The sequence below is a fragment of the Pezoporus occidentalis genome, unplaced genomic scaffold (genome assembly GCF_034315485.1).
Source record: "Pezoporus occidentalis ecotype Australia unplaced genomic scaffold, CSIRO_AGI_Poc_V1 ctg97, whole genome shotgun sequence".
NCBI classification, from domain to species: Eukaryota; Metazoa; Chordata; class Aves; order Psittaciformes; family Psittacidae; genus Pezoporus; species Pezoporus occidentalis.
In genome coordinates, this window is record NW_026916336.1 from 342,321 (window position 1) to 370,246 (window position 27,926).

The following is a 27,926-nucleotide window of genomic DNA, read 5'->3' on the forward strand; positions in this document are numbered from 1 at the left end:
AAGCTGTGCAAGGGGAGGTTTAGATTGGATGTTTGGAGAAGTTTCTTCACCAAAAGGGTTGTCAGGCATTGGAACAGGCTGTCCAGGGCAGTGGTGGAATTACTGTCCCTGGAAGTGTTCAAATACTCTGTAGATAAGGCTCACAGGGACATGGCTAAGTGGTGTACTTGGCCGTCCTGGGCTAACGGCTGATCTTGATAATCTTAAAGGTTTTTATGATGCTATGAAGTATTTGAAACATGCTGTGGACCGTTTGGCAAGGAATGCCATGCACATGGCTACCGCAGGTGATGATACCCCTCTCTGTAGTCTGACAGACCATGCGTACAACTCGGGGTATTGCTGAGAAGTCCGTGCCCGGGCCGCCTGCCATAGCCCCGGGAGCCCCAGACCCCTCTGGCAAGCACCCGCGGGGCCTCCTCCCCTCAGGCCGACCAGGGCAGTGGAAGGGGGATCAGCCGTGGCCCCTCACGGGCGGGGCGGGCCGGGCATGCGCACTGCGGACGCCCTCTCACCCCGCTCAGCTATGCGAGGTATGTGCGCGGCGGAGCCGGGGCCGCGCTCGCGGAGGCACGCCGCCATGGGGCAGCGCGGCCCAGCGCTCCCGCTCCTGCCGCGCAGCGGGGCTGTCGGGTCCCGCGGGCCGGGGCGTAGCGCCCGCTGAAGGCGTCGGGGACGCAGCAGCCAGGCATGGCTGACCCGCTCCGTAGGACGCTCTCTAAGCTGCGGGGCAGGAGGTCTCAGCGAGGGACAGCGGGCGCCGGGCACCGCCACGGCGGGGTGTGCGCCCCGCAGGGTGAGTGTCTGAGGGACGGGGCTCCTCCACCTGAGACGGCAGGGAGGAGCGGGACGAGAGGGACGGGGAGCGGTCTGGGGTTGAGGTCTGGAGTCAGTCCGCCGCGGTAGCATCGTCCCGTCAGTGATTGCTGCTCCTATCGGGAATAAAGATTCCTCGTTAATGTGAGGGGCTCTCGGGTTTAGACCAGCGCTTCTTCGCCGTGCTGCTCTCTGTCACTCCTTGGCTTGGGTTTGCTGCTTGGCTTTGTGGTGGTTTGGGTTTAAGGTCGCGTTGAAAGCTTGCAAATCAATTTTGCTGTTGTTTCGTCTAAATTCGTAGCTATTATACTTTGTAGCTGCGTTAAGAAATGTAGTGAAAGAAAGCGTGTTTAAGGAGCAGCCAGGAGAACTATAGATTGATCCGTATATGGAGAGGCTGGAAAAGCTGTTCCCCTCTTCCTTACGCTTGGAAAAGCAGTGCACAGCATCATGTTGATTGTATGTCTGCGTAGTAGGCTGAATATCAGTTTTGACCTCAGTTGAGCTGAAATGTTGAAGTTCTTTGGCTTTGCTCATATATGAGCATGTATGTGTTGTTACCATAATGGCTTAACTTTAAATACTGCTCTGTTTATTTTCTTGTATATAAAGTGGAATGTGAAGGAAAATCCTGCATTTTTTTCACTTTTCTCCCTTAAACACCTTTTGAGGGCAACCACTGACATGTTCTGTATCTGTTTGGAGGCCTGGTCTGGTTTTACATTAAAAGTATTGAAGTTCTGCACGCACATTAAAGATATGAAAGTGCTAACAGAGAGCAGGCAGCATTCTTCTGAATGGAACTTTGCTCTGGAACAAAAAGTATGTGCCTGGCCTGTCTATGTCTGAGTGCTTTGTATTTATTTAAAACCAGCTCGTTACTATAACAGTTAACAACACTGAAAACTTGCTCTGTGATATTGAACCACTGGTTGTGCAGATACTTGCATGGGAGACTGTTTCTAAAATAAACACAGGCATAAGGGCTTTCAGGAGCATGGCCAAGTTCGAATAAAGGGGAAGCGGTGGTTGCAGGTACTGCTGTCAGTTGCAAAAACTACAGTTGGAAGATGTGCTTGTAAGTGTATGTTTTGGATGGGATTCAGTGAACATTTGCCATCGATGACCCCTGGCAGTGTGCTGGCTCGTTCAGAGATGGGGTGGCTGTGAATAGGTGTGATAGGTGCGGTGTCTCTGCCAGCAGCAGGGTTGTTGGATGTGCCTGGTTAGTAATCAGGTTTTTGCAGTAAGCTTTTGCACAGGGTTTGTAACTGAAATGTGTGCGTGGATGTTGGAAACAAAGCTGAGTTTGCTCTGTGCAGTCACTGCTGCTGGGACCGAAGGGCATCTTGAGGCTGGTGCCAGATGTGTTGCTGGCTGTATATTTAAGCACATTGTACCTCATAGGAGCCTACTGGTTTGGGAATTGTGGGCTGCCTTAACTGGTGCAGATGGGCCTGTGTTCCTACAGTGGAGCAGGAAGTAGCAGATACTTTTTTTGTGTGGAAGTACAGTTCTCAGATACTCCATCTATTTATGTCACTGGAGCAGAGATGTCTCCTTGCGCTGTCCATGCAGAAGTAGAGGGCTTTGAGATAGGAGGGTGCCTGCCTGAGAAGTACCTGATCCAACCTGGCTTCTTGGAAATGCAGGCCTAGCCCTGTGCCCTCTGCAGATTAGTTCCCTGTCCTTCTGGTTGTTCTTGAAATAGTAGTGAAATTTGTGTAAAGGGGAATGTTTGCCATGGCACATTTAAATCTTGAGGCTGTGGGTGGGGGAAGGAATACAGTTGCTGCCAAATCACTGAAACTTTGCCCAGAGATCTGCTCCCTCAGCCCTGCTTTCTTATTTTCCTCATATTCTGTTAATGGACTAACTTAGACCCCAGTGTAGCGAAGCACTTCAGTGGAGGTGTGCACAGGCTTCAAAATGAGCATGGTTAATTCTGTTACTTCTTTGAACCAAGTTAATTCTTCAGATCACAAGCTGTTCATATTGCAGTTTAGCTAAACAAGTGAACCTCACCTTAAAAAAAAAGAATCACCAACTGATGAATCTTTCATCAAATGGTGTATCAGATCTTATCAAGGATCTCTTCTGTCATTAAAGTACAAACCGAAAAAGAGGGTAGAAGGGAAGATGTTAAAGTGACAGTCTTTTTCCTGTCTCCCTGTCTGCAGTGAACATAGCTAGATTTGCAGAGCTGCTCCTTGAATTCTCCAGAGACATGTCCCTATTTTAACGTCTGTGATTGGTGTTCAAATATTTTTTTTCTGAGAATAACGTTCAAGCAGTATCAAATAGCTGCTCCCATATGGAATTTCAAACTGCGGAGGGCTTCCCATGAAAACAAGTTGTCTGTTTTAGGAAACCCAGTTATCCCGATTCAGTCTCAGTAGCTGAGCAAACCCTGTCTGGGTTGTTCTGTGCAGAGGAGCATGAGGGTTATCTGTCCTCCATTCCCTGTTTATCATTTGAATGTATTTGCAGCTTTCCTTCCAGTCCTAGTGACAGGACTGGTGCTTGCCTGGATGTGCTGCTGCATTTGGTGCCATGCAGCCTGCCACTGCTGGTGAGTGGGCTGCTTGGATGTGCTCTGACAAGGACCTTGAGTGCAGGTGAATTTTTGGATGCATAATTAAATGTTTGGTGATTGCTTTAAGGAAATAGTGTCAAGTCTTGGGAGCAGTCAGTGGAATCTGATCAGGTGTTGCACTAAATTTTTGGTGTGTCATTAGATATTTTAAAACTTTTTTACGTTTAGGTTAGACATGAGGAAGAAGTTCTTCCCTGTGAGGGTGGTGGGGCAACGGCACAGGTTGCTCAGAGAAGCTGTTCATGGAAGGTTAGATGGAGCTTAGAGCAACTTGGTCTAGTGGAAGGTGTTCCTGTCCATGACAGGGGGTTGGAATTGGGTGATCTTTAAGGTCCCTTCCAACCCAAACCATTCTGTGATTCTATGAGCTCTTCATTCTCCTTCCTTCCTTTTGTGATGGTTTTATTCCCTACAAATCGGGCTTGCGTCCATCTTAATTATAGGATAAAGCTGAAAAGACAGTCCTTTCTGGAGGTTGTTATGCAAGAGATATCATCACCTTAATTTATATAAAAATCTAGAAGTGAATCTATGTGGGTTTCTTGTAGCCGTTTTAGTAGTACATTATACCAAAAGTAAGGTCTGTTTCTTCATTGGCTAAGTAAACTGGAGAAAAAACACATAGCAACTTCTCAAACCAATTGTACCTGAACTTGGCAGAAAAACCCCAGCCATTTCTGTGTAAGTATGCATGACCTTTCAGCAGAGCTATCTTGCTGCCATTTATCTAAATTACATGGTGTTAAAAACTCAGGCAAACAAGTCTGAGTCTTTATTAATTATGTGCACATTCTGCTTTGACAGGCCGAAATCTAATTTTATAATCGCATCAACTTGTCTTTTGTCCTTTCACATGAGGTTTAATATAGATGTCATATGGCAGCTTGTGTGTTCATCTGTTGAAAGCAAAATGATATTCTAAACATTTATGTTTCCCTCTTTTTTTTTCCCCTTTCTTTCTGGGAACAGATCTAATCGAAAATGTTTACATAGCTTCGAGAAGCAGGAAAGAGCCTGGGTCCCCCCAGGCCAGCGCAGTCCTTGAGCCCAGGCTGCTGATGAACAGCATCACTGTTTCTAAGAAACGCAGCTGGCTGCAGCAGAGCATGCACCGACCTCCTCCTCATTCTCTGGAAGAAGAAAATGCCTGTAAGGAAATGCACAGGGCTGTTACCCCGGTACGCAAATCTCCTATCCCGCTGCCTGAACCCGCTGTACCACGGGTTCCTTCCGTGTCACCGGTGGGGCGGGAGCGCCCCATACAAGGCTGCGCTCCTGTCGGTGGCACTGCAAGCCCTGCCTTGCCAAGAAGCCCTGCTTTGGACTTGGGTGAGGATAATGATGCAGATGATGAAGGAGAAATATGGTACAACCCAATCCCTGAAGATGATGAGCCTGACTTGCCGAGGGTGCACCTTTCTGCTGTGAATAGCCCTGTTGCTGTGGGCTCCCTGGCTATTCAGTACAAATCCCTCCCTGGAGGTGACTCTGGGATGTCTGTGGGTCCCCGTGAGGGTCCCCCATGCTCCACGGAGAGCACAGGGAACAGTCATACAGCTCAGCCCAGCGAAGTGAGTCAGGCCGATGCTGCACATCCTGGGGAGCAAATGCAGCAGCATCGGCAGAGGTTTGCCTGCAAGGCTCCCAGTGTGCCGTCAGCGGAGGACAATCCTACCTTTAAGTGCCTTTCAACAGGTAAGAGGGTTCAGGAACATTAAAGTGTTTATGTCCTCTGTTTTCTTTTAGTTGAATAATAAACCCTTCTGATATCTCTCTTTTCTCTTTCTCCTTCCTTTATCTTAATCAAGCAAATTTCTGCTGGAAATGCTTGTCAAGTTCGTAAAATATGACTCAATTTGTGAGACTGATGTCTACTAGGTGTAGAGCTGCACAGTCTTTTCTCAGTCAGTTTGTCCATGGTATGTCCAACTGTGGTTGTTCTCTGTGCTTTTGGGCCCTCACCTTGCTGAAGACAAAGGTTTTACAAAGCAAACTTGCTAAAGCCTGGGTAATGTGAGGATGTAGTGGTGGGGTTTCCTTTGTTAGCTAGTGCCTAACCCTGGCCTAAAGCTACTTAATGTCTGCAGAACTTTCTTTAACTTGCTGTCTGGGTCTTTTTAATAAAGACTTTTTGGAAGACCATATAAATGCTATTCATCACATCCTTTTCCATAATTGCTGTCTTGTTGACTGTCTCAGGCTAATCTAATAGACTGGAGAGGAATGGTTTTCACTTTCAGAACCTAGTCTCTTTGGTCCTTGTTATCTTTGGCTGAGTGATTAATGGTCTCATTTCCATAATACCATTACTACATGAATTCAGCATCTTACTAAATATTTTTCCCAGTCTATTAAAAAAGCCCAAACAAAAATAAAACCACAGCAGAAAAAGTAAGCAGAAAAAAACCCCCAAGCCTTTCCAAAAGGTATTATTTTAATTAGTGATGTGTCTTATATTATCTTGAGCTTAACTCTAGTATCCTGTTGAGAGTTAGAAATAGCATAAAGCTCAGGAGACAGGGAATTCCAGGTTCCCCTCTTTAGAGAAGGCTCATGTTGTCTTTGCACACTTTTGCTCTTTGTAAGAGCTTGTATTTCTGCCTGCCTCAGCAGAGAGGACCTGAAACACTGGCATTGTGTCCAGAGGAGGACCCCCATCTGTCTTGCCCTGCTCGCCATCCTGGCAGGCTTCTGCCCTCACAACCTCACGTGTCCAGAGTTGCTGTGCCTGGGTTCCCAGTGTGGAGACTGCTTCTGGGAACAGGGCTTGTTTTCAAAGGCACCAGAGCAACTGCTATAAACAGCAGAAATAAAAACCACTTGGTCTTCTGGGAGCTCATGTTTTGTTCTTTTTGTGGGAATGCTGCAGACACAAGCATATTTTTAGTGGCAAAGTTACTGGACATTCATTTAGAAATAACTCACTTTATAGGTGCATTAAATACTTGGACCAGTTATATTTGCTTGCAAGATAACTGAAATACCATGTTCTTAAGTAGATTTTTGTCATCGTTAGAGCTCTAGGTGCTTTGGAGAGGTCAGTAAGCATGGTTATTTAGGGAAGCCATGTGTGTCCTGCAAACTGTTTGACCCTCACTTAGGGGGTTCGTCTCCCAATATACAAGTGACTATTTAATTTTAAGAAAAATAAATCCCTTAATGTGGGAGAAGGGAAAAATCCAAATCGTTTTCATACTGAAGAAACATTAATTTCTCAGAGAAAAATTGCCTATTTAAAAATATGTCTTATGAAACCGGGAGAAAAGTTTTTACCTGATTGGTTTGTTATGCATTGAGTTAATTGAGGTACTTTAGATGCAGCTCTCATTTTGCATGTATTGAACAGTGATCACGCTGAATAGATTAATTAATGATGAAGTGGATCCCTGCTGCTCAGTAATCGGCTTGATTATGGAGAAGTGACTTAGTAGTTGTTTTTAATCCAGTTAAGGTATCTACAGTTATTTTCAGTGAAATTTAAAACGACAGCTCATCCATACAGAATACTGCATGAAGGGCAACATGGCCAATTTAGCTTTATTTGTGTTAGGACCTTACTTGAATTATACAGCTGCTATGAAACAGATGTCTATATACTTAGCAAGCTGGGTACATTCAGCAGTAACTCCTGACAAATAAGTGATTACAGCTTTGGGGAAAAGTCTGCTTACCTTACTTAATGATATTATGTAATATATGTCAATATTGGTTAGAGTCTAAAGTATAAGATTTTGAGAAGCATAGAGGGATTAAAGGGGGTTCTATAAAAGCCAACAAAATATACAGTTCATTTTGTCGTTTGCTGCTTTCTTCTGTGGATAATGGAATCAATTTTATCTTTAAAACTTTAAATATTGTTGCCTTATTTGGATTTCCAACTTTGTAGACAGAAAAGGGTTGTGAATTTGTTTCTTTTTGCTATTTTTTTTTGGAAGAGACCTTGTTAGACAGAAGTTTAAGAAAAAATAAATTATAGAATTCAGTTATTTGGAGTCTTTCCAAACACAACAGCAGATAGATATTCCCTGTAAATGTTATCAGTAGAGGCTGTAGAGGTGCTAATTTGCCCCATAGTCTTAATTTGCACCATTAGTTCCTGGTGTTAATCTGGTTACTTTCTACAGTAAATGGCATTTGTTAATAGGATTTGTCAGGTAATTCCTTGGTGCGAAATTCTGGCCACACTGGCTTTTAAAAGGAGCTGATTAGACATAAGGTGCCCCTTGGTGTTCTCAGTAACAAGTGATTTCCTTCAGGGGTTGGCGTTGGGACCAGTCCTGTTCAACATCTTTGTCAGCGACATGGGCAGTGGGATTGGGTGTGCCCTAAGCAAGTTTGCTGATTCTACCAAGCTGTGTGGTTTGGTTGACACGCTGGAGGGAAGGGATGTCATCCAGAGGCACCTTGACATGTTTGAGAGGTGGGACAATGCCAGCCACATGAAGTTCAGCCAAGCCAAGTGCAAGGTCCTACACTTGACTCAGGGCAATCCCAGGTGCAGCTAAAGCCTCGGCGGCAAAGAGATTCAGAGCAGCAGCCCTGAGGAGAAAGACTTGGGGGTGTTGGCTGATGAGAAACTGAACAGGAGCCAGCTTCAGTGTGCGCTTGCAGCCCAGAAAGCCAACCGTATCCTGGGCTGCATCAAAAGGAGTGTGACCAGCAGGTCGAAGGAGGTGGTCCTGCCCCTCTACTCTACTTTCATGAGACCCTACTTGGAGTCCTTTGTGCAGATCTGGTGTCCTCAACATAAGAAGGACATGGAGCTGTTTGAGCAAGTCCAGAGAAGGGCCACGAGGACAGTAAGTGTGCTGGAGCACCTGTACAAAGACAGGCTGAGAGAGTTGAGACTGTTCAGCCTGGAGAAGAGAAGACTACGTGGAGACCTCACAGCAGCCTTCCAGTATCTGAAGTGGACCTACAAGATGCTGGAGAGGGACTCTTCCTTAGGGACTGTACTGATAGGACAAGGGGTAATGGGTTCAAACTTAAACAAGGGAAGTTCAGGTTAGATATAAGGAAGAAGTTCTTTACTGTGAGGGTGGTGAGGCACTGGAACAGGTTGCCCAAAGAAGTGATAAATGCTTCATCCCTGGCAGTGTTCGAAGCTAAGCTGGATGGAACCTTGGGCTACATAGTATAGTGTGAGCTGTCCCTGCCCATGGCAGGGGGGTTGGAACTGGATGATCTTAAGGTCCTTTCCAACCCAAACCATTCTATGATTTTATTGCAGAACTTAGGAGAATAATGTGGTTTGTTTGTAACAAGTACACAAGAGATTGGAGTAAGAAGATAACTTGGTTCTACATTCATAATATAGAAACAGGGCCTGCTTGTGCTCTTAAGTCTGTGGGAGAATAGTTTTAGGAGGAAAGCACTCTGGAGGTTGTTTTTAATTTAATGTCTCCTTGTGCAGATAAAATGATTGGATTTTTTTTTTTTTTGTTATAAATGCAGTATGAAGAATTCTACGTATAGGTTTTTTTTGCCTATATAAAATGTTAGATTTTGTTTACAGCTGTTTAGGATTGAATTCTACCTGTATATTTTTATAGATGTGTGTATCACCTGCAAAATGTTGAATTAAAACACCTCTTTACAATACCACCTCCTGTAATAGATTTACACTGTGGTGCCTTCTGAAGAATTTGTATTATTTTTGCTTTTGGGTAGGATTACTGTTGGTATTAGTGTCTACCTAATGAGTAGAATCATCTCACACGTGTGTGTATCTCGGACATCCTGATAGGACTTGATGCATTGTAGGTTGCCAGGATCTGGACGGTGCTTTTGCTGTGGAAAATGTGTATGTGTTAGCTGCCTGGGTGGAAGATCCTGGGAGGAATCACCATAAGCAGATTTCATTTCAGCATTGTAGGAAGTGAAGGTTGAGGTCCCTTCCAACCTGGTGTTCTGTGGTACCATGTTCACACTTGACCTCAATGTATGCCCGATAGAGGTTGCCTTAAATCACTTTAAAGCTACAGTGTTCTTTCACAACTTAGACCGTGACCACTATCCTAGTTTCCAAATACACCTTTTGGGGCCAATGCAAACAAGTATTTTTTGTGCTTAGATGTTGCAGATAAGCTTCCAGCAACATACAGAGTATACTGTGCAGCCAATTCTATGTACCAGTTTCATTCCACATATTGCAGATACTATTTGCTTAATTTTTGTTTTTCCAGATGGAAGATGCTTTGTGATTAAACTGTTCTCCAAGTGCAAGAAGCTTTGGGTTCATGAGGCAGAAAAGCATTCACGTGAAATATTTGCATAATATTTGAGATAACAGAATGGTTTGGCGTATGGCAGAAGGGTTCCTCTGCTCCCTTTTACTCCTGCAGAGCTGAAGCCAGTTTTTTAGTGGGCTTATGAGGAGCTTGTGCCCATGCTTTTGTGTCTTTGATCTACGGGATGACAATGCCATAAAGACCTGCTGGTAGAAGAGGCAAAAGGATGTAGCAGCTGCGGAGTGGGAGCAGTTCATTTAAAATAGCCATTGCCTGTTCCAGTTTGATTTGTACTGAACTGCAACTGTTCATATTCTCTGACTAGGGAAATAGGGGCAAAACTGCTTTTCATGTCATGAAAGACACACTGAGGGTAGGAAATCTATGAAAGCATCCCAAACAGGCAGTGCTTGGCATCAGGTGCAGTACTGCCGCTTGTGTCTTGGTGTGATGCCAGCACATGAACAGAGCCCGCTGCAATTTATGTGCATTGCAGAATCATTGATACTTAAAATATCTGCAACTAACTCATGCTTATTTGTAGATACTGAACTCTTTAAGTGTGGTGAGAGATCTAAAGTGCTGTTACACATGCTTGTTCCTCTCTCTAATGAGATACCACTTGTAAAGGATGCTCTGAGGGTCGCCACTGTGATGGAGAACACGCAGTGAGTGGTTAGCCCCTTCACCTCTCAGTGTGCATGAGCCTTGGGGGGGTTCTGCTGTAATCACTTCCTGTTTTAATTAATGGGCTATTGAAAGCAATTCATTTTATATCTTTTGCTCTAGGGATCAGGTGATCCCTGTGTTGATGGGTTTATCACAGCTTAATTAATGTCCGTGTGCATAGAATTTGAAAAAAGCAGACTATCTTTACCAGATTCATAGAGAGGTTTTTGTCTGTTTGTTTGATTGGGTTTTTTGTTTGGGTTTTTTTACCATTTTAATAATTTTTCCATTCCTTCACACTGAAACATTATGTGGGATAGAACTCAGACTGCATTGGTCAAAGTAGTAGTTTTCTAGGGGTAAAAAAGGACTTTTTTTACAGGTTAAAACAGGAGATTCTTCCATTTATTTAGATAATTAAGATGTTACATAGAAGTAATTCCATTCTATTTCATTTTTTAAAAGTTCTTTTTTTTTGTGTATGTCCTACTCCGAGTTGCTGATATGAGTAGAAATTATGCTTTCTTTGTATCCTAATTGAAATTGCTTGATTTTGATACCGCATGAATTCTTCTCTCAATGCTATTTACAGTTCTCTTTTGAAGTTTTGTATCAGAGCAGATCTGGAACTATCTGAAGATGGAGAAACCTAAGTTGCCTGCAGCTGTGTAAGCTAACAGCCCTTGACATCAGTAGAGTTGTGCCATTTGTGTCAGTTGATCATCCAGATCAGTATTTCTTGTAATCTAGCACGGAAGAGCAGTAGTCCGTTTTCACTCACCCATTGTTTGCTACGAGAACAATTTTGAGATATTTGAGCTTTTCTGTTTTGATTTGCTGTTTTTTCATTTTTAACACATCTTCCCCAAAAGTCCTTGGGTTGTTTTTGTAAATAATACTACTAAAAAGGCATGAAAAACATAGGCAGAAGGGAGGCTTTGGTTTTGAAAGTTACAACCACTTTGTGTAAACTGTGTTGGGTTGTTTTTTTTTTCTCTTTTCAAAATGAAATGGCTTAGATCTTCAATACTAATGCTGTTATTCTAGAGAAAAGCTTTCAGTGTTAGATTGTGGTTTACTTATTAAGTATGTCTGGAGAATGGTTGGAAAAATTAAATTACCTTTCAGGTTTAGTTTGGTGGGAGCTCAGCATTTCCATTAGTTGAGAGAATGGCCATTTGATACTTCAGTAGCTTGCTGTAATAAGGAACTAATAGTTTTCTGACTTATTCACTCACCTTAGCTTGTTGCCCCCAAAATAAATTACAGGTTTTCTGATGAACTTTAAAATAACTCAGAAACCCTACCTTAGGATAATCAAATGTGCCTGTAAAATAACATGCCTTGCTGGCAGCAGGTATGACAGTGATATATGTGCCCAAGCACATGTAAACAGTGTTAAACAGGGTCAGACAAGCATCTTTACTGTGCTGAATTACTGCATATGTCTGGCAGGGGCTGTGTTGTAAGCGCTTAAGATGGTTTGAGTTCTCTCTTCCCTTGGGGAAGTGTTGTGTAGGCATATGGTCCATGCGTGCCAGCCTGCTCGGTCAAGGGGACAGTGGCAATTGCCTTGTGGACATCTGGCCACATGGGGAGAAAAAGGGGGGGTAAGGGTTCATAAGGCACTGTGGGTTGGTTGTGTCTCTCCAGTTGTGTCCCTTTGGTTGTATAAAAGGTTTCATCCTTTCACATAGCCATATCACTGAGAAAAGTAAAAGGCAGCTTTACTAGTCAAGCTGATGGAAGGAGTCACTTATGATGTCAAGTCACTTTTATTTGGCTTGTGTTGGCCTTCAAAAGCTGGTTTGTTTTGTTTTTTTTTCCTTGTGTTGCTCATAATGCTAAATCTTCAGGAAAGCATAAGGTGTATGTAGGAAAGACAGCCTAGGTTGGAAAGTACCGCAGATGTCTGGTCCACCCTTTGGTGGGAAGGAGAGCCTCGATGAGATCACCTAGCACCCTGTCCAGTTGTGTCTCAAAAACCTGCAGTGATGGAGACTCTACTGTGTCCTAGGGGAGCTTGTTCCACTGATTGAGTGTTCTCACTGTAAGAAAGAAATCAATTTATATATATACACATAAATATATTGTCAGCTGCATACACAAAACTGACCATCCCGTTGCTGCCCTGGTAGTCATTTACTCAACAGGTGCCTCTTATGTTTCATCTTCTTCCTTCCTTCCTCCACCATCCTTTTGTAAGGGTATTTTTAAAGCTTAGCTGCTGAGATGGGATGTGGGATGTGCAGTGGCTGAGTGAGTAGGGGCAGGGACAGTGAGGAGTCTGTTTCCAGCAAGCCTTGTACTTTGGTAAAGGAATGAGGAGCAGCTCAGTTCCTCTGGCACCCCTGTGGGAAAGCTGTGTCAGATGGGGAAGGCTTGGAAGTGAAGTGTTACCAAACTAAGGTACAGCTCCTTTTGCAGCTTGTTCAGAGTTGTGTCATGTACACTCTTTAAAATGGCGTGCATACCTCAGCACATTGCTGGCTTTAGTGGAACAACATGTGGCTGAATGCTGATGGGAATACCATCATGCATAATACTCGACTGTTAAGTTTCTTCCAGCCACATATTTCATTTTAACTGTTTGCTGCTGAACGCAGCAGAAGTTGGACACATAAAAGTCAGGGTGTTAGATTGACTCTTCAGTTTCAAAGAGCTGGGAAGGGGGGGAAGTTTAATTTGCTGGCCTGCTTTTCCAGGCCCATGCCAGAGACTTGACAGAAAGGGAAGATTAATGTTAGTAGTCTGCAGTATGGCACTGATTGCTGTGGAGCACTCCAGGCCAGCCCACCAGTGGGACTGTGCTGTGATTTGCAGTACAAGGGAAGTCTTTGTCCACTTTTATCGAACACTACATTTCTAGCTAGCTGCTTTCCAGAAAAGCACAGCAGGCATGCTAGAAATAGCCCTTCCCCTGCAAGGGGGCTAATACCGTGAGATGCAGGGCCAAATGAATTTTCCTCTGTTGCTCTGGAAAACATATTCTAGGCGTTGTTTTTCATAACTGAGACTTTTATACAGATATTCTTTCAAGCAACTGTCTGCAAAAGTTATTAAAGCCAGATTTCTGTTGGGACTACAACTGGTCTTTGTAGGGGAATTTTTGGGAGAAAACCAAAACTACAACAAATCACCTTGACCAAAGACCAGATCACCTGATTAACTGTTTAAGCTAAGTGAAGTATTTAAAGTTATAATTAAAGGGTGAAAATTAATCTGGCTGGACAAGGGACTTGTAAAAGTCACTAGCTCTATGGTGATTTGGATTTAAGGTGATTAGTTCAGAATTGAAAGTGGTAAGCCTTTAAGAAATCTGCAAGATCTCTCTAAAGTATGATTTGCTGAGTATCTCATGAAAACAACACTTCAGGAATGAGGCGGTGTAGGAAGGAATAAATCCTTGTTGTACTCCTCTTTGTCCTGCAGTGGGAAGGAGGAGCTGAGAGAAATGATGGAAGAGAAGGTGTGAGATGTTCACTGTGTCTACACAGGAGTGATTTAGGTCTCTTTGGTGTAATAGAAGGACATGCAGAAGAGTACAGTCATAATCTTTTCTAGAGATGAGTGTCTTTCCTCTAGACCTGAGAGGAGTGGGCAGTGCTGATGTGTTGGCTATGTAGCTAAATGTTGGCTTTGTAGACAGGGGTGCGTTTGCAATATTCCAGTGTTTTCTCATTTAAGACTGGTTTCATTGCATCTGTGCCCCAGGAATTCAGCCACGTCTGCTTCTACAGGGGATACAACACAAATAGCTTGAGCTGAATGTCATGGCTGAGATAGCTCGTTTGTTTTTACGTAGTTTCTGGCCCTTTCATCTCCATAAAGCAGAACAAATCTAGCTTTTGACTATGAACTGCCAAACTTGGCTGAACGAGCCAGCAGAGCACAGCTTTCCAAATGCTCATGAATATCTGCCTGATGAATGAATGATGGTTGTCTGAATGAATTGTGTGTATCAGGTTATGACAAATCAACATGTTTCCCTCTAGCTCAATGTTTGTTTTTTCATTGCTGAGAACAGCAGTTACTGAGTGGTTTGAATATGATTATTCCTTCTGTTTTCTTCTAAAGGGTCTGGAGGTATACTTGCACACAAGGCTGATAGTCCCTCAACAGAGGTTTCTCCTCCAAGTCCCAGTCCTCTGAAAAAAAGCGGATCAATCAACTGGCCATTCCCTGATAGAATTAAATCTCCCAGAACTGTGAGGAAGCTTTCCATGAAAATGAAAAAGCTGCCAGAGCTGAGCAGGAAGCTGAGTGTCAAGGGAACTTCAAGCCATACTAGTTCAGATAATCCTCCTTCCTTGCTGAAAGCCAGGGATACAAGCCATACAGTATCTTTGCCATCTTCTGGAAACTCAACCACAGCTGCCAGCAGGAATGTGATAAGTCGTTACCACCTGGACAGTAGCGTGTTGTCACAACACACCCCCAAAAAGAAAAGGTCGAGGAGCTCCAAATCCTTCAGCAAAGGTGGTTACCTCAGTGATGGCGACTCTCCTGAACTTATAACAAAATCAGGTAAACATGGGCATGAAACCAAGTGTGGGAAAGGAAAGGAGAGCCTTCCAAGTAACAGTGGTAAAACTGAAATAGATATTGATGCCTTCAAACACTACAACTTTTCTGATCAACCCAAGTGCTCTCAGTACCTCTCTGGACTCATGAGCATTCACTTTTATGGTGCTGAAGACTTAAAACCACCAAGAATAGACTCAAAAGATGTCTTTTGTGCAATACAGGTTGACTCAGTAAACAAAGCAAGAACAGCCTTGCTTACATGTAGGACAACATTCCTAGATATGGACCACACGTTCAACATAGAAATCGAAAACGCTCAGCACTTGAAGCTGGTGGTGTTCAGCTGGGAGCCCACCCCACGGAAGAACCGTGTGTGCTGCCATGGAACCGTGGCTCTTCCCACTCTCTTCCGAGTGGCAAAGACACATCAGCTGGCTGTCAAACTGGAACCCAGGGGGCTTATTTACGTCAAGCTGACACTCATGGAGCAGTGGGAGAACTCTCTTGATGGCCTCGGTGCAGATCGGGAGCCTGTGATGTTTGGGGTAGATGCTCGGAAAGTTGTAGAGAAGGAAAACGCAGGCTTGATGGTGCCACTTTTAATGCAGAAATGCATCCTGGAGATTGAAAGGAGAGGCTGTCAGGTACTGTGCATATTTTAATTTGTTCTGTTAATACTTCTGTGTTAGAGTAACTGTTGTCACAGAGTGTATGCAGTGAGTTGGAAAGGGGAAATGAAAAACACCTTTACATGTCAGTTTTTGTTTTCTTTTGCTTTGCTGCTCCTGTTTGGTAAGCACTAATCACTGTAATGTGGGAAGAATAACAGAACTGTGTGAAATCAGTGCTTCCAATTTGGCCTTTGCAGGGGAGATGTACTCAAAATAGTGCTTTAGGACTGGGATAGTGAAATGAATGTGGAACCCCCAGAATGTAGTCACCCTCAGAATGCAGAGTTGGGAACTTGAAAATGCTTGATTCCTGAGACATAGATCATTCCATAAGGACATGTATCTAAATGCAAAAATGAGTATAATGTTCCCTCCTCCCCAAAACTGAGGCATCCTGTGCAGTGACACAAAGTGATGAGGACAGGTCTTTTGACAAGATTTTACTTACATGTGTTCAGTCTCAAACCAACATGCCAAAGACTTGGCTCTGCCACACTGGTGATGATGGAGACCCCAGGGGGCTTAATTAATTGTTTCCCCATGCTGCTGCCCCTGGCCTTTCTTTAGGTTGTTCTCAAAATCAGGACAGGAGATGAATGCTGTAAAGCAGCAGTGCCCAGTTTCTTCTCTTCATCTTAATACAGTTTTTTGGTTGATGTAAGGTAATGGACAAAAATATGTTTGAGGAATGAGGTATGAAAACAAATAACCAGTTATGGATGTTAGACAAGAAGGAATAGGAAGGACTATTCACAGTCCTATGGTCGGATGGTGGGAGGACTCTTGCATGCTATTCCACAGCATGTGTGAGCCCTTGGTTTCTTGTACACCTGTTCTTGCTCAGGTGAAATACCACTGTTTCTATTTTAAATTGCTGACAGGTTGGATATAGTTCCAGGTGTTAAGAGATTAACTCTGCCATTTATAACCTAGGTCATAAAATACAGAGAAATCTTACTTCTGTGTAATTACTTTGCTGAAAGTCACTGCTGATAACAACTGTATGATTCTTATTGTGAATGCTTCCATTGTTATGAAAAGCAGTGGAAAAGAGAAGTTTTATTCTTACCAGTGTATGTGTCCCATGGTTTCAGCATTTTATTTTGGGCTTATTAGCACCTAGTCATGCAAATGACATTGGGTAGTCAAGGCAACACTGGTAATGAAGCGATTGGGGTCTGAATTGTCTGAATTTACCTGGTGCTTTTTAGCATGAAATCTGTTTTGTGTGTTTGCACAAGGAGAACCAAAAATGAGAAATCTACTGTTAGCTTTTTCTTAACCACGTGCTTGCCTGGCGTTTATCTTTACTATATACTGCAGACTGCTGTCATGGTGTGTTACCTGCACCTGAATCCAGGTCTGGCATTAGAAAAGTTTAAATTATCTTAAGCAAATACTAGATTGTGATCAGTCTTGGGAAGAGTGGGTACAAATTCAGTTGAGTAACTTTCTATTTATTTAAATAGGAATTAATATATGGCCAGACAAATACTCTTGCTTGCAAACTGAGATTTGTATGGTCTAAGTCAGTACAGTCTAAGCCAGGGTTTGTTTTTTGTTTGGGTTTTCCTGTGTGTGTGTTTTATTTGGGGTTTTTTGTGTGTGTGTTTGTTTGCCCTTGGGTATTTTTTTGTCTTTTGAGTCCCTGGAGTTTTGGACTAACCATTTACTGCTCAGTACAGCTGCCTATGAAGTTCATTAAAATAAAATTAATATGTTTAAGATTTAGTTCCTTAAGATGATAGGAGTGCTTTGTGTAAATGGTGTTGATGAAAAGTAAATAATGATAAAATGCAAGATTTGAGTGCATGAAAGTACATGATTTAACCAGTAGTTCAGTCCAAGAGTGTTGTGGGTTTCATTCCTATCACTTTGAGCAAATTAAATAACCTCTGTTTTGCATAAAACTTTTAATATGATTTGAAACACATGTAGGTCAGCATCTTGTAATCTTTAAAATAGCATATTGTAGGTGTAATAATAGAGTATGGTTTATTTTGTTGCTTGTTGCTTGTTTCTTTTTAATTGCTTGTAACATTTCTTATTTTAATAGGTAGTTGTATGACTGCTTTTTTCTGCTTAATGATTAATAACCTTAATTTGGTATATATGTAAAATTAATGTGATTTTAAATACATAAAGCTCAAACCACTTCTTCTCCTAATTTCTTTCTGCTAAAGTTCCATTTCTGCCTTCTATAGTTAAACTAGGAAAAATAATGGTGATCTAAATAAATAGGATAAGAATAGATGTTTCATCAGTATTTCATTTCCTTAGTTGGCATAGAAGCAAAGCACTAAATTATTCCAATTTGAAACTCCTGTCAACAAAATACTGCTCAGGATGTTCACCATTATGGAAAACATGAGTGTTATTCAGCACTTCACAGACCCAACTGTGTGTCTTGTGAAATGTTTGATACTATATGTGACCATTTGATTTGCACTGATTGAATTTCTTTAATATATATTTCCAAACAGTTGGTTTAGTTACACTTCCTGGATGAGACAACACATGATGCCAGTTATTAGTCCCCTCTGCAGGGAAATGACTGATACAGGCTATTGTTTTTGCTTCTAGGTGGTAGGCCTGTATCGGTTATGTGGCTCAGCAGCAGTTAAGAAAGAGCTTCGAGAAGCATTCGAAAAGGACAGCAAGGCTGTTACCCTCTGTGAAAGCCAGTACCCGGATATTAATGTCATAACAGGTAATAGATTTACTTGCTTTCTTATAGTATGGACTTGTGCCATGTTCCTAAAGTACCTTTAGAAGGTGAAGTTTTGCTCTGAACTAGTTTTCTGTTGTTAACTGTTGCTTTGTATTTGATAAAAGTTAGGTGAGGGTGAGTGCAGTGGGGATGTATAAGTATGAAACAGCGGTGATTTGGAGGGAGGGTATGGAAGGAGCTGCTTTCAGTAACTGCTCTACCAGTTACAGAGGGAAGTCTGAAAGGAGCTGAGGTTCCCTGAGCCAGTTTAAGCTCTGCTGTTGGTTTGTATTGGAGTGGATCACTTGGCTGTGATCAGGCACGTCAGGTGCACTAGCAACTCTACGATGTGATTCCAAGGGCCGTCTCGGATAAACCCCCTGTCCTCCCTTTATGTTGTAGATTGCAGGACTTTTGGAAACCCATCATCTTGCTTAAGCTGGTTAGAACTGCAGGAAAGAGCCTTCATTTGGTCATTTCTTCTTCTAAAGCATAATTAAATAGCAACTTTCTTCTGCTCACTGGAGCGGCCATTGGCTTGCTGTCATGCAGCAAGCTCCTGGCAAAGGTGGGAAGGACTGGGAGTACAGGAGCAGGAGGTCCGCATCTGCATCAGCTCTTTACATGTGTGCCTTCACAGGAGTTGCATAACTGAAGTAAGCTGTTGAGGTTGTTTTTCTTTGCCTAAAAGCGGAACAGTTTTATGAGTATTGACACTTGTTATGTGAGCCAAAGTTACTTTAATTTCAGGTACCACTGAGTAAACCAGTTGCTCTGGTTTACTGTTGTTACATTATCCAGGGATGGAAAATGTAACAACAGTAGCCAGGGTATAAATTCCCTGTGCCAAAGCCCTTTCTGTAGCATCCAGCATCCAGCTGTATGGGACAGTTCTACCCTGTTTAGTGGTTTATTTCATTTCAGTGTATTGGAAATTAATTTTGTTCATTACACTTTAGTCTTCTGACACTACTTTATATAATTATACTACTACTTGGTGACATTTACTGGGTTAAATAAACCCTTTGATTCAGAACGTACAGTCTAGTCTGTTCGCCTTACTTGCCTTGGCAGATTTTTGCTGTTGGGTTCAGTGTTGCTCTGAAGTACAAGCATTCTCACAGCAGAAACCTGTGTTTCTGTTGGTGTACACAGATGGTATATACCCTTTATAAAGGATCTTTTAAACTGAATAAATTTCTTCTCTTTACAAATAAATTAATGAGGAAAAAATGGTGATAACTTCTAAGATCAGATTGTCCCATGAATTATTGAAGCCCTGTTTTTTCCAAATCAGTTCAGAATGGGGGGAATAAAAACCCTCTGGTGCTTTCTGCCAAACAGCAGAAACTGCCTGATATTAGCTTGTAAGCAGACAAACGGTCTGGATTGAAAGGGGAACCTGCAGTTTCTGCTGACAGACCTAGGTACCCACTGTGCTTAGTGCTAGCAATAAAAGAGCCCACAGAACCTCTCTTGAATTTCCTTAGGGAGTTGGGTTGCGGGGGAATGTTTTCCCTGGTGTTTTACTGCTATATTTGCAGTGCTGAGGCTGATGCGCACAATTCATACTTTTATCAGCCAAAACGTGTTCCATAAAATATGAATCCTCAGCACAAATCTTGGCTGATTTGGAGAGAAACGCTGCCTCGTGTCCCTCTGAAATGTGAGTAGCTCTCCTTTGTGAAGAGATTAAAAGGATTTTTTTGGTTTTGACAGGTCTCCAAAGACTAAAGAATGAACATTTAATGACTAAATCCTGACTGAGGAATGCTCTTGGGGTTGGCAGAGGCTTACACACAAATTAAGTCCGGTTGTGGCTCAAGTTGGAGTGTGCAGCCCAATTTTGGAACTGACCAGGAGTCATGTTGTTGTACTGTGTCTGTTCGCATCCACGTGAATTCATATCTCTGCATAAAGCATGCAATGCTATTAACAGCTCAGTGGGCCAGAAAAATGAGGAATTAATGAAGTGGATGGCAGTTTGTGCTTGCTGTCTAAATTTGTTGTGTGTGGTTGTGTCAAGGCAAATGTGCTAGTGGGCTGGTAACAGTGGGAAGTGTAGATTCATGACAAGAAATAGCAACAGCCTCTTACAGGGCTAATTTAGCTGAGTGAATAGCAAAAGGATTTAGAAAGGTCAGGGGGCATTAAACTGTCCTGTTATTCAGGGCTGAACAGGAGAAAGTCCTTTGACAGGTGGTAGTCCCATGACTGTGGATGCTATTACAGAATTTTCTACTAAATGATTTTTAATGGACAGTTGTGAGTTTTTCAGTAGTATGAAGGGATTTGGTTACGACAGACCAGTTCCTACTGTAAGCTGATTCTTATGTCAGCCTCCACCTCCAAAAAAAAGCACAGCTGAAGCAAAGATCCTGGTAAAAGTCAGCATCTTTTGCTACTGTTTTGCTTATGGAAAAAGGAAAGTATCCCAAACCATGCTGTATAGCACCAGCCTCTGCCACATTTGTCTCTGAAATACTTTAACCAGCTATGCATGGAACGTGGGCCTCTAAAATCCAGGGAAGATATAAAATTTGGTGGGCAGAGATGAATATAGTTAAGTTGTTAAACAAAAACTAGCCCCTTAAGTGGAGCTGTAACAGAAGTGACATATTCTTCATAAAACAAACAAAATACACCAAAACATATTCCAGATGAATATGGCAGGCAGGCCGGAGCTGGTGTTTCCCTCTCAAGGACATCCGTGTGGTTTTTGCTTTGGTAGGTGAGGAAATGTGTGTGCTTCACCAAACATGCTGCTGGCACTGGGATGTTTGCTTATCATTTTATAGCTGCAAATAAACCGAACAAATAGGCTGCCGTTGCACATAAAGGAGGAGGTGTCATGGAGCTGAAGACTTTGGTGTTTGTAAAAGCTCCTTTCCTTGGACAGGGCGCGGGATTGCTAAGAGCCCTTTCCTTGCCTCTCTGTCACCCTAATGAGGGGAGGTGCCCACTCTGTGCCTGGTGTACCCGCTCCTGCGCACACCTCTGGGGGCAGTGCACCTTCCTATCCTGGCTTCACTCCTTTCTTTGTGATGAGCTGCCTTGTGTGAGTTGGAGAAGCTGCTGAGATTGCAGGAATGGGGTGCTGGTGGCCCTAGCCTTATGGGGAGGTTGCAGAGATACCTCTTGCCTCTTCGCTGAGTCCGTGGTTCACTGTGCCATGTTGCTGTCATCCTCTCACCTCTGGCTCACAAGTGTAAGGAGTGTCACTGACACAAAGGATTTTCTTATGGTTCAGATGAAGCTGATGTCCCTCAGTGGTCCCAAAAAGTGCTGGAAAGTGAATCTGCACCTTGTTAAAGGCAACTGTTCTTGTGTCTCTTGTGAAGGTGTCCTAAAGGATTACCTGCGAGAGCTACCCTCTCCCCTGATAACCAAGCAGCTCTATGAAGCAGTGTTGGATGCCATGGTGAAAAATCCCTTGAAAATGACAGCAAGTGGCTGTGAGAATGACCCAGCTGACTCTGAGCACACAGCAGCCCTTCTGGATTGTCTGCCAGATGTTGAGAAGGTGAGTGGTGCTAGCAGGGGCAAGTAAATTGCATGCTTCAGAAAATAAGGGACATTTTCACTCTGTAAATAAGACATGTCAAAATGTGTACACCCATTTCCTGACTTAACCGTCCACTTGGATTTCTGATGCCCCACATCTTTGAAAATACTTCCATGCTGTGATTAATTGGAGGCTCTGCATTACTGGGTTTATTCTGAGTTGAGTTTTATATTGTCTCTGTAAAACTGAATGAAAAGCTGTGACCATTACTTTTACACTGTTAGATTGAAGATTATTCTCCTGTGGTATCCTCCTCCATTTCTGTGGAGCTCTCTGATCTGTATGTCGTAATCACAAGGGCAAATGCATTCGCCTTCTTAAGTATGTTCAATAAAGTGTTTACTACTGTGCAGTGTAATAGTGGTGTGTGCTGACACCTTCCAAATGTAGAAAACCACAGTTAGCCTCTTTCTTGGGGGGACATAGGGAGTGAGTGGCTTGCACAGTACCTGGAAGGTTACCTGGAAGCTTGTTCTGATGCTGGGGTCATACTGAATATTTCTTTATTTTCTAATGTACCTGGATCATCACTACTGCTTCTGCAGCTTCTCTCCCCTCTCCTCCTGTCCCCATTCCACTGTGAGAAAACTCATAAATGTAAAAATGAGATCAGGTAAGACACAAGCTGTATTTTACCAGAAAATCTATCTTAATTTGTTCTTTTAGGCTACCCTGAAGATGCTGTTGGATCACCTGAAACTAGTGGCTTCTTACCACGAAGTAAATAAGATGACATGCCAGAATTTAGCTGTATGTTTTGGGCCTGTGTTACTGAGCCAGAGGCAGGAGACCACTAACCATAACAACAGAGTCTTCATTGACTCGGAGGAGCTTGCTAGTGCCCTAGACTTCAAAAAGCACATAGAGGTTCTTCACTATTTACTCCAGCTGTGGCCAGGTACCGTTTCATGAACCACTGTTGTGCGGCTGTACTGCGTAACAGTGTATGTTAATCCACAGGATGATTGAGCAGCATTGTAGTTCCTAAAACACAAGGTACTATGTTGTCACCTGGTAATCTAAAGAAATCTTGACAATTTTGTAATCTACTCTTTATATTTGATCACTTTGTTTAATAGGAAATGTGTTGTTTTGATTGCTTTCTTGCCAGATGGCAGAGTTTGAGTATAATGTCAGAAATGGTGGAGAGTGATTTATGTGATTAAAGACATGAGAAAAAACAAACCTAGTAACAGTGAGGCTTCAGCATCTGAATTAAGGGGTTTTGGAAATGGTTTTTTGTTTGTTGTTTGGGTTTTTTGGGGTGTTTTTTGGATTGTTTGGGGGTTTTATGGGGGCTTTGTTTGATTGTTTTTTTCCCCCACTTGCTCTCCTGCTTTGACCATTCAGGATTAACTGTGTATGGAATTCATTAGTTGTTTGGTCTCATAAATGACCCAAAGGGCTGCTTTATTTCTTCCCTTGTAACTTGGCAGAGTTGGGAACATCCTGACAGCCTGATTGATAACAGTTTGCTTGCATTAGGCAGTGCTAGCCACTCTGCCCCATTTCCAGCTGAGCAGGTGAGTGGCTTTCCATCAGCTCAGATGTGGGTGCTGGAAGGATATCACTGCAGGAGCTGCTTGTGGATAATGCTCTTCACATTATTTCCATACTCTGGTGACCTGGTGGTGGCTGTGCCCTGGAGTCACCTCCTGTGACAAGCCAACCCTGTGGCTGTAACAAGCGCACACTGACCATGCTCTGGGTCAGCGCAGCAGGGAAACTGCTGGCTGTTGGCTCTGCCTGAAGATAAGAGCAAGAGGAGAGTTAGTTTGACAAATGGTGCATCTTCATGATGGGATTGAGATGGTTGAGGACACTTCTGCTCCATTGCGAGCTGCAGCTGGGCAGTCCTAAGCTGCTGACCACCAAAACTGAAAACAGGTTATCAGTTGGTGAGCCCGCACAGAAGAGAAACATGGGTGGAGGAAGAGGGAGACTGAGGGCTTTTGGGGCAGCAGATGCTGTGCAGGAGCTAATTATGAAACCCTGGGGATGTCTTATTGCATAGCAGCTGTGGAAAACAAGTAGGTAGATGCAGCTCTGCCCATAGGAGTGTGTATTGCTGTAAAGGGGACAGGAGTAGGGTCAGTAGTGGAGTTTTCCTTCACCTTGAAGAGTAGAGCCGAGCGTTGACCCTTGGATTGCAAGAACTGAACATTGTGCTAAAAGGGTGGTAAAACATGAGCACAGAGACGTGAGCAAGTGTACACCTGGCAGTGTAAACAGAACAGTTGGACCCGACGGAAGGATCCCAGCCTCGTCCCTTACATTTAATCTTCTGTAGATTGAGACAGCTTGATAATCAACATGTTGTGCAATACTTCAATTTCCGTATTTTTCCAACTGAAAACAAATAGTCCTTGTTCAGTTAGATCATATAATACTGGCAAGTTATTGTTAAGCCACGGCCCTTCCTCTTAATGGAGCATAGCCTAAACAGAAGGGCTTTTGTTATAGTAAGGGAGGGTGGGGGGGGAGAAGCAGTGATAGTTATTGCATGTTACTGTGCAGGATGCAAAGTAAGACTAAAATCCCCTGGAGAGACCTGTAATGCAGACCTAGAAAGAAAAGCATTGGGCACATCTCGGGACTGAGCCTTTGTGCTTGTGGGTGAGGAGTCCAATGAGGATTGGGTGAGACTGTGAACTGCAAGGATTTATGTGCATCACGTTTTCTATTCTGTGGGAATAGAAAGTCTCTGCTGCTAATTCCAAGAGGTGGTCTGTGTAAAAGCAGAAGTTTTGCAGCTCAGATGCTTAATGGGCTTAATAGGTCGGTAAAAATATTTGTGCTGTTTACCGTAGGAAGCCGGTAACAGTGGAGGAGACTGTTAGTAACTTATGCTGTAGAATCGTGAGCTCAGGTAACGCTGCTGTCAAACCTGTTTGAGTGTACATCTGACATGGGGTTGTGGCTGCTTAGGCAAATTAATGCAAATGAGCTGCTTTAATAGTGCAGAACGTTAGGGTAGAAGAGAAGTGCAAGAGTTCGGCTCTTCAGCTTCTCTAGGTGTTTCTCAGCAGTGGGGTTTTTGTTGCGTTTTAACCTCTTTTGCTGTGCCTGCTTTCTGTTACTCCTGTAGCCTGAGCCAAGTGTGTGAGCTGAGCTGTTTGCTTTCCTTTGACCTGGAGCCCGATGGTGATTAACTCACGCTATGAATTTAATCGGTGCTCTTGGAGTTTCTACTTTTTAGATAGGCTTTTTTCTCTGTTGCAGTTTGAATCTGGCATGAATCTTCAAAACTGAGCTTTGACAGTAGTTTTCTAATTATTTCGTATCATTCAGTGGTGGAAAATGTAATAGTGGAATGTGTTGGCTGTAAGCTTGCATGTATTCATGCATGCTCTTAGCGTGTGACATCAAGGGAGGAAAGTCGGCATCTGTTGTCGACTTTCCTTGTTTCAGCGTGGATTCACTCCTGACTGGTGTAACTTCTCTCTTCTAGTACACCACTCACCTGCCAAAGAGCCAGCACATCTGAATGCCTTTCCCGAGCACGCATCCTCCCTGAATTACCTGAGACCCAAGAGGCAGAGGCCTCAGATGCTGAATCTGAGCGGTACCGAGATATCTGGGGTACTCAGACCAAGGCCAGCAGGTCTAAACAGCCCGTCGAGCAACCGCTATGCTGGAGACTGGAGTAGCTGTGGGGAGAACTACTTCTTAAACTCAAAAGACTGCCTGACTGAAGCAGACTACGATGACGTCCCTTCGGAGGACTCAGAGAGCGGGGATGACAGCAGCAAAGCTGAGGAGCTGGATGCCCTGGCAGGACACCCCCAGTCCATCCCCAGAGAGCACACGTTTCAGAGCTATTTGACAATGCAAGCGATAGACTCCACAGTGGATCACAAAGCAAACCTCAAAGACCTGCAGGAAAGCATCGATACTCTGATAGGAAACCTGGAAAGGGAACTCAACAAAAATAAACTAAATATGAGTTATTAAACCCTGTCCTGCACGACGCCTCCTCCTTGCCCCTCACTTGCCCCCTCACACCTAGTGATAAGGCCATGGCTACCTGACGTTAACACACTTTAAGCCATTCTGTTATGTTTCTGCCGTTTTGTTAGAAGGTGTTGGCCTGATTCAGCTGTTGGAGACAAGCTTAAAGACTCTGAGGTGATTCCACATAGTGGCATTTCTCCCTAAAAACACTATGCACTTAGGTGGTGTGGGCAATATCTGGTACAAGATAAAGCGGTGGCTTTACTGGAGGAGCAGAACTCCTCAATCTTGAAATCCTGGCTCCGGTACAGATGCTCCTCTCAGAAGAGGATGGATGCTGCTTGGCCTCAGTTTGCAGCATAGACTTCACAGACTTGTTCTACTATATATGCAATGGCTGCTATGAAAAATGCTTTATATATATATAATATTTATATATAAAGTTTTAATTGTACAAATATTAATGTATTCCTGTATTAACACTTTCCAGTAATTATTTAAACAAGCAAAAATTAAATATTTTTCTAACCTTGTTTGTATATATCTATGTATAAATGTGCATGTGTCTGTAGCCACCTTTGAAGAGGAGAGGTCTCAAAATGATGCAGCGTCCCCATGTTGAGGAGGACGTGTTCAGTGATGCCGGGAGGAGGTTATCCCTTGGGTAACACAGTGTTTGTTTTATGCACAGAGATATGGCCAGGGGGAAGGCAAGGGAATGATTAACGTTAATGACCTTGTGTTCTCTCTCACACACCACCTGCTTTCCCTGTTTTTTTTTTTTTTTTCCTTTTGTTCAGGTTTTGTCTCTGCATCTTTTTTTTCATTTCCCCTCCATATATAAGGAAGGTCTGGAAGGTATTTACCTTTCAAAAAACACTTCTGGTTTGTCCTTGTAACCTGTTACATTATTGTGGAGTTTCACATGTTTCTGTTGTGGTACCTTTGTCTGGCTGCTGTAGTTAGACGTGTTTGAGCCCACTCTGAAGGCTCTGGAGATGCAAGACTCAAGTTCAAAGGCAGTTACTTCTTTTCTGAGTCTTTATTTCAATGAATCTCCCCAAAATGGAAACCTGAGTTGTTACATGAGGTAGAATGGGTTGAGTGATGTTACTCCTGGGGAGTTTGGGTGGGATTGCAGTTCACTGTGACCTGATTAGATAGAGCTGTTTCCATCTTCTCCTCTTATCTTTAGGTATTTATGGTGAGCAATTACACATTTCACATTTTGGAAATGCATTCTTGGTTTAATTAAAAATAGTTACCAGATCACATACGGATGTTTTGATAGTCCCTGTAACCAAAAGGAGATGAAGAGTCATTCCTTGTCCTTTACACATCCCCCCCCCGTGAGGAAGGGGGGAATTGGGTGGGTGAGGGTAAGAGAGTTTTGTGTTTTGAGAGGTCAAAGTTGCTGTCAGGGTAGAAGTTAATTCTCTTCATGTTCTTGGTACAATGTTGGTATCCCACCATGGCTTCCTGTTCACCCAGTAAGTGCTGTTCTGCTAACCTTGTATTGCTTAATGGAAGAGTTATTTATTTACAGTAGCAAGGAATTTAGAATTACTATGGCAAACTTCACCCCTCTTTTCTAAGGAATTATTCTAGCATGGTTTCAAGTGATTTATCCAATCCCGTTAATTTATTTTTTATGTGTTAAAAGATGCAAGACAATTATTGCAATATAATGATAATGTATGAAAATGTAAATTTAACCTGAAGCATTTATCAATAAATCGATGTATTTTTTTAAACTTTTATACCTACAGAATGTGCATACTTTTTGAACTATAAATTTAAATTCTAAATAAAATTTGAATTAAGAACAAAATCTGACTAAGCCTAGTTAGTGATTATTTAAAACTGTTGAAGCTGATGCTGTCCATTTGCACTGGCTGCACATGTGAATTAGTTCCGTGAAGACATTTAGCTTTTCAAAAGATGTTTTGTTCTGTTGTCATTTCTAGATTGACTCAATATTTCAATTACATAATTGAAGAGAAAACCAAACCACTACTCAATTTAAATCCAAAAGGAATAATACTCTTAAGGAACCTGCCAAACCAGTGTTGCAGCAGCATTTCTTCTTCTGTTCAGGATTGTGATGCTTTTGAGAATAGCGTGGCTTCTGCACTGGGTGTGTACATGTATGAGCACAGGTTGAAAGATGTTTGCCTTAAAAGTTATT

General features: G+C 42.9%; 1 protein-coding gene across 2 annotated transcripts; it reads left to right on the plus strand.

The window, feature by feature from the left end:
* Positions 1 to 516: 516 nt before the first annotated feature.
* Positions 517 to 27,569, plus strand: SYDE2 (synapse defective Rho GTPase homolog 2). Of its 2 annotated transcripts, XM_062606517.1 has the most exons (8): positions 517 to 796; positions 4,382 to 5,107; positions 14,389 to 15,482; positions 18,093 to 18,219; positions 21,561 to 21,742; positions 22,451 to 22,682; positions 24,595 to 24,653; positions 25,236 to 25,367. In XM_062606517.1, the coding sequence occupies exons 1-7, from the start codon at positions 691 to 693 to the stop codon at positions 24,603 to 24,605; spliced, it is 2,478 nt and encodes an 825-aa protein (XP_062462501.1). In that variant the 5' UTR covers positions 517 to 690; the 3' UTR covers positions 24,606 to 24,653; positions 25,236 to 25,367. The 2 variants fall into 2 exon arrangements, with proteins under 2 accessions (XP_062462501.1, XP_062462500.1); XM_062606516.1 differs by lacking the exon at positions 24,595 to 24,653 and having other exon boundaries at positions 519 to 796; positions 25,236 to 27,569.
* Positions 27,570 to 27,926: the final 357 nt, after the last annotated feature.

Bases quoted from the DNA above. Each gene is read 5' to 3' on its own strand.
- SYDE2 (XM_062606516.1), top strand. From the start codon at position 691: ATGGCTGACCCGCTCCGTAGGACGCTCTCTAAGCTGCGGGGCAGGAGG. The intron at 5,108-14,388 runs GTAAGAGGGTTC...TTTCTTCTAAAG, and splicing joins CTTTAAGTGCCTTTCAACAG to GGTCTGGAGGTATACTTGCA. The intron at 21,743-22,450 runs GTGAGTGGTGCT...TTGTTCTTTTAG, and splicing joins GTCTGCCAGATGTTGAGAAG to GCTACCCTGAAGATGCTGTT.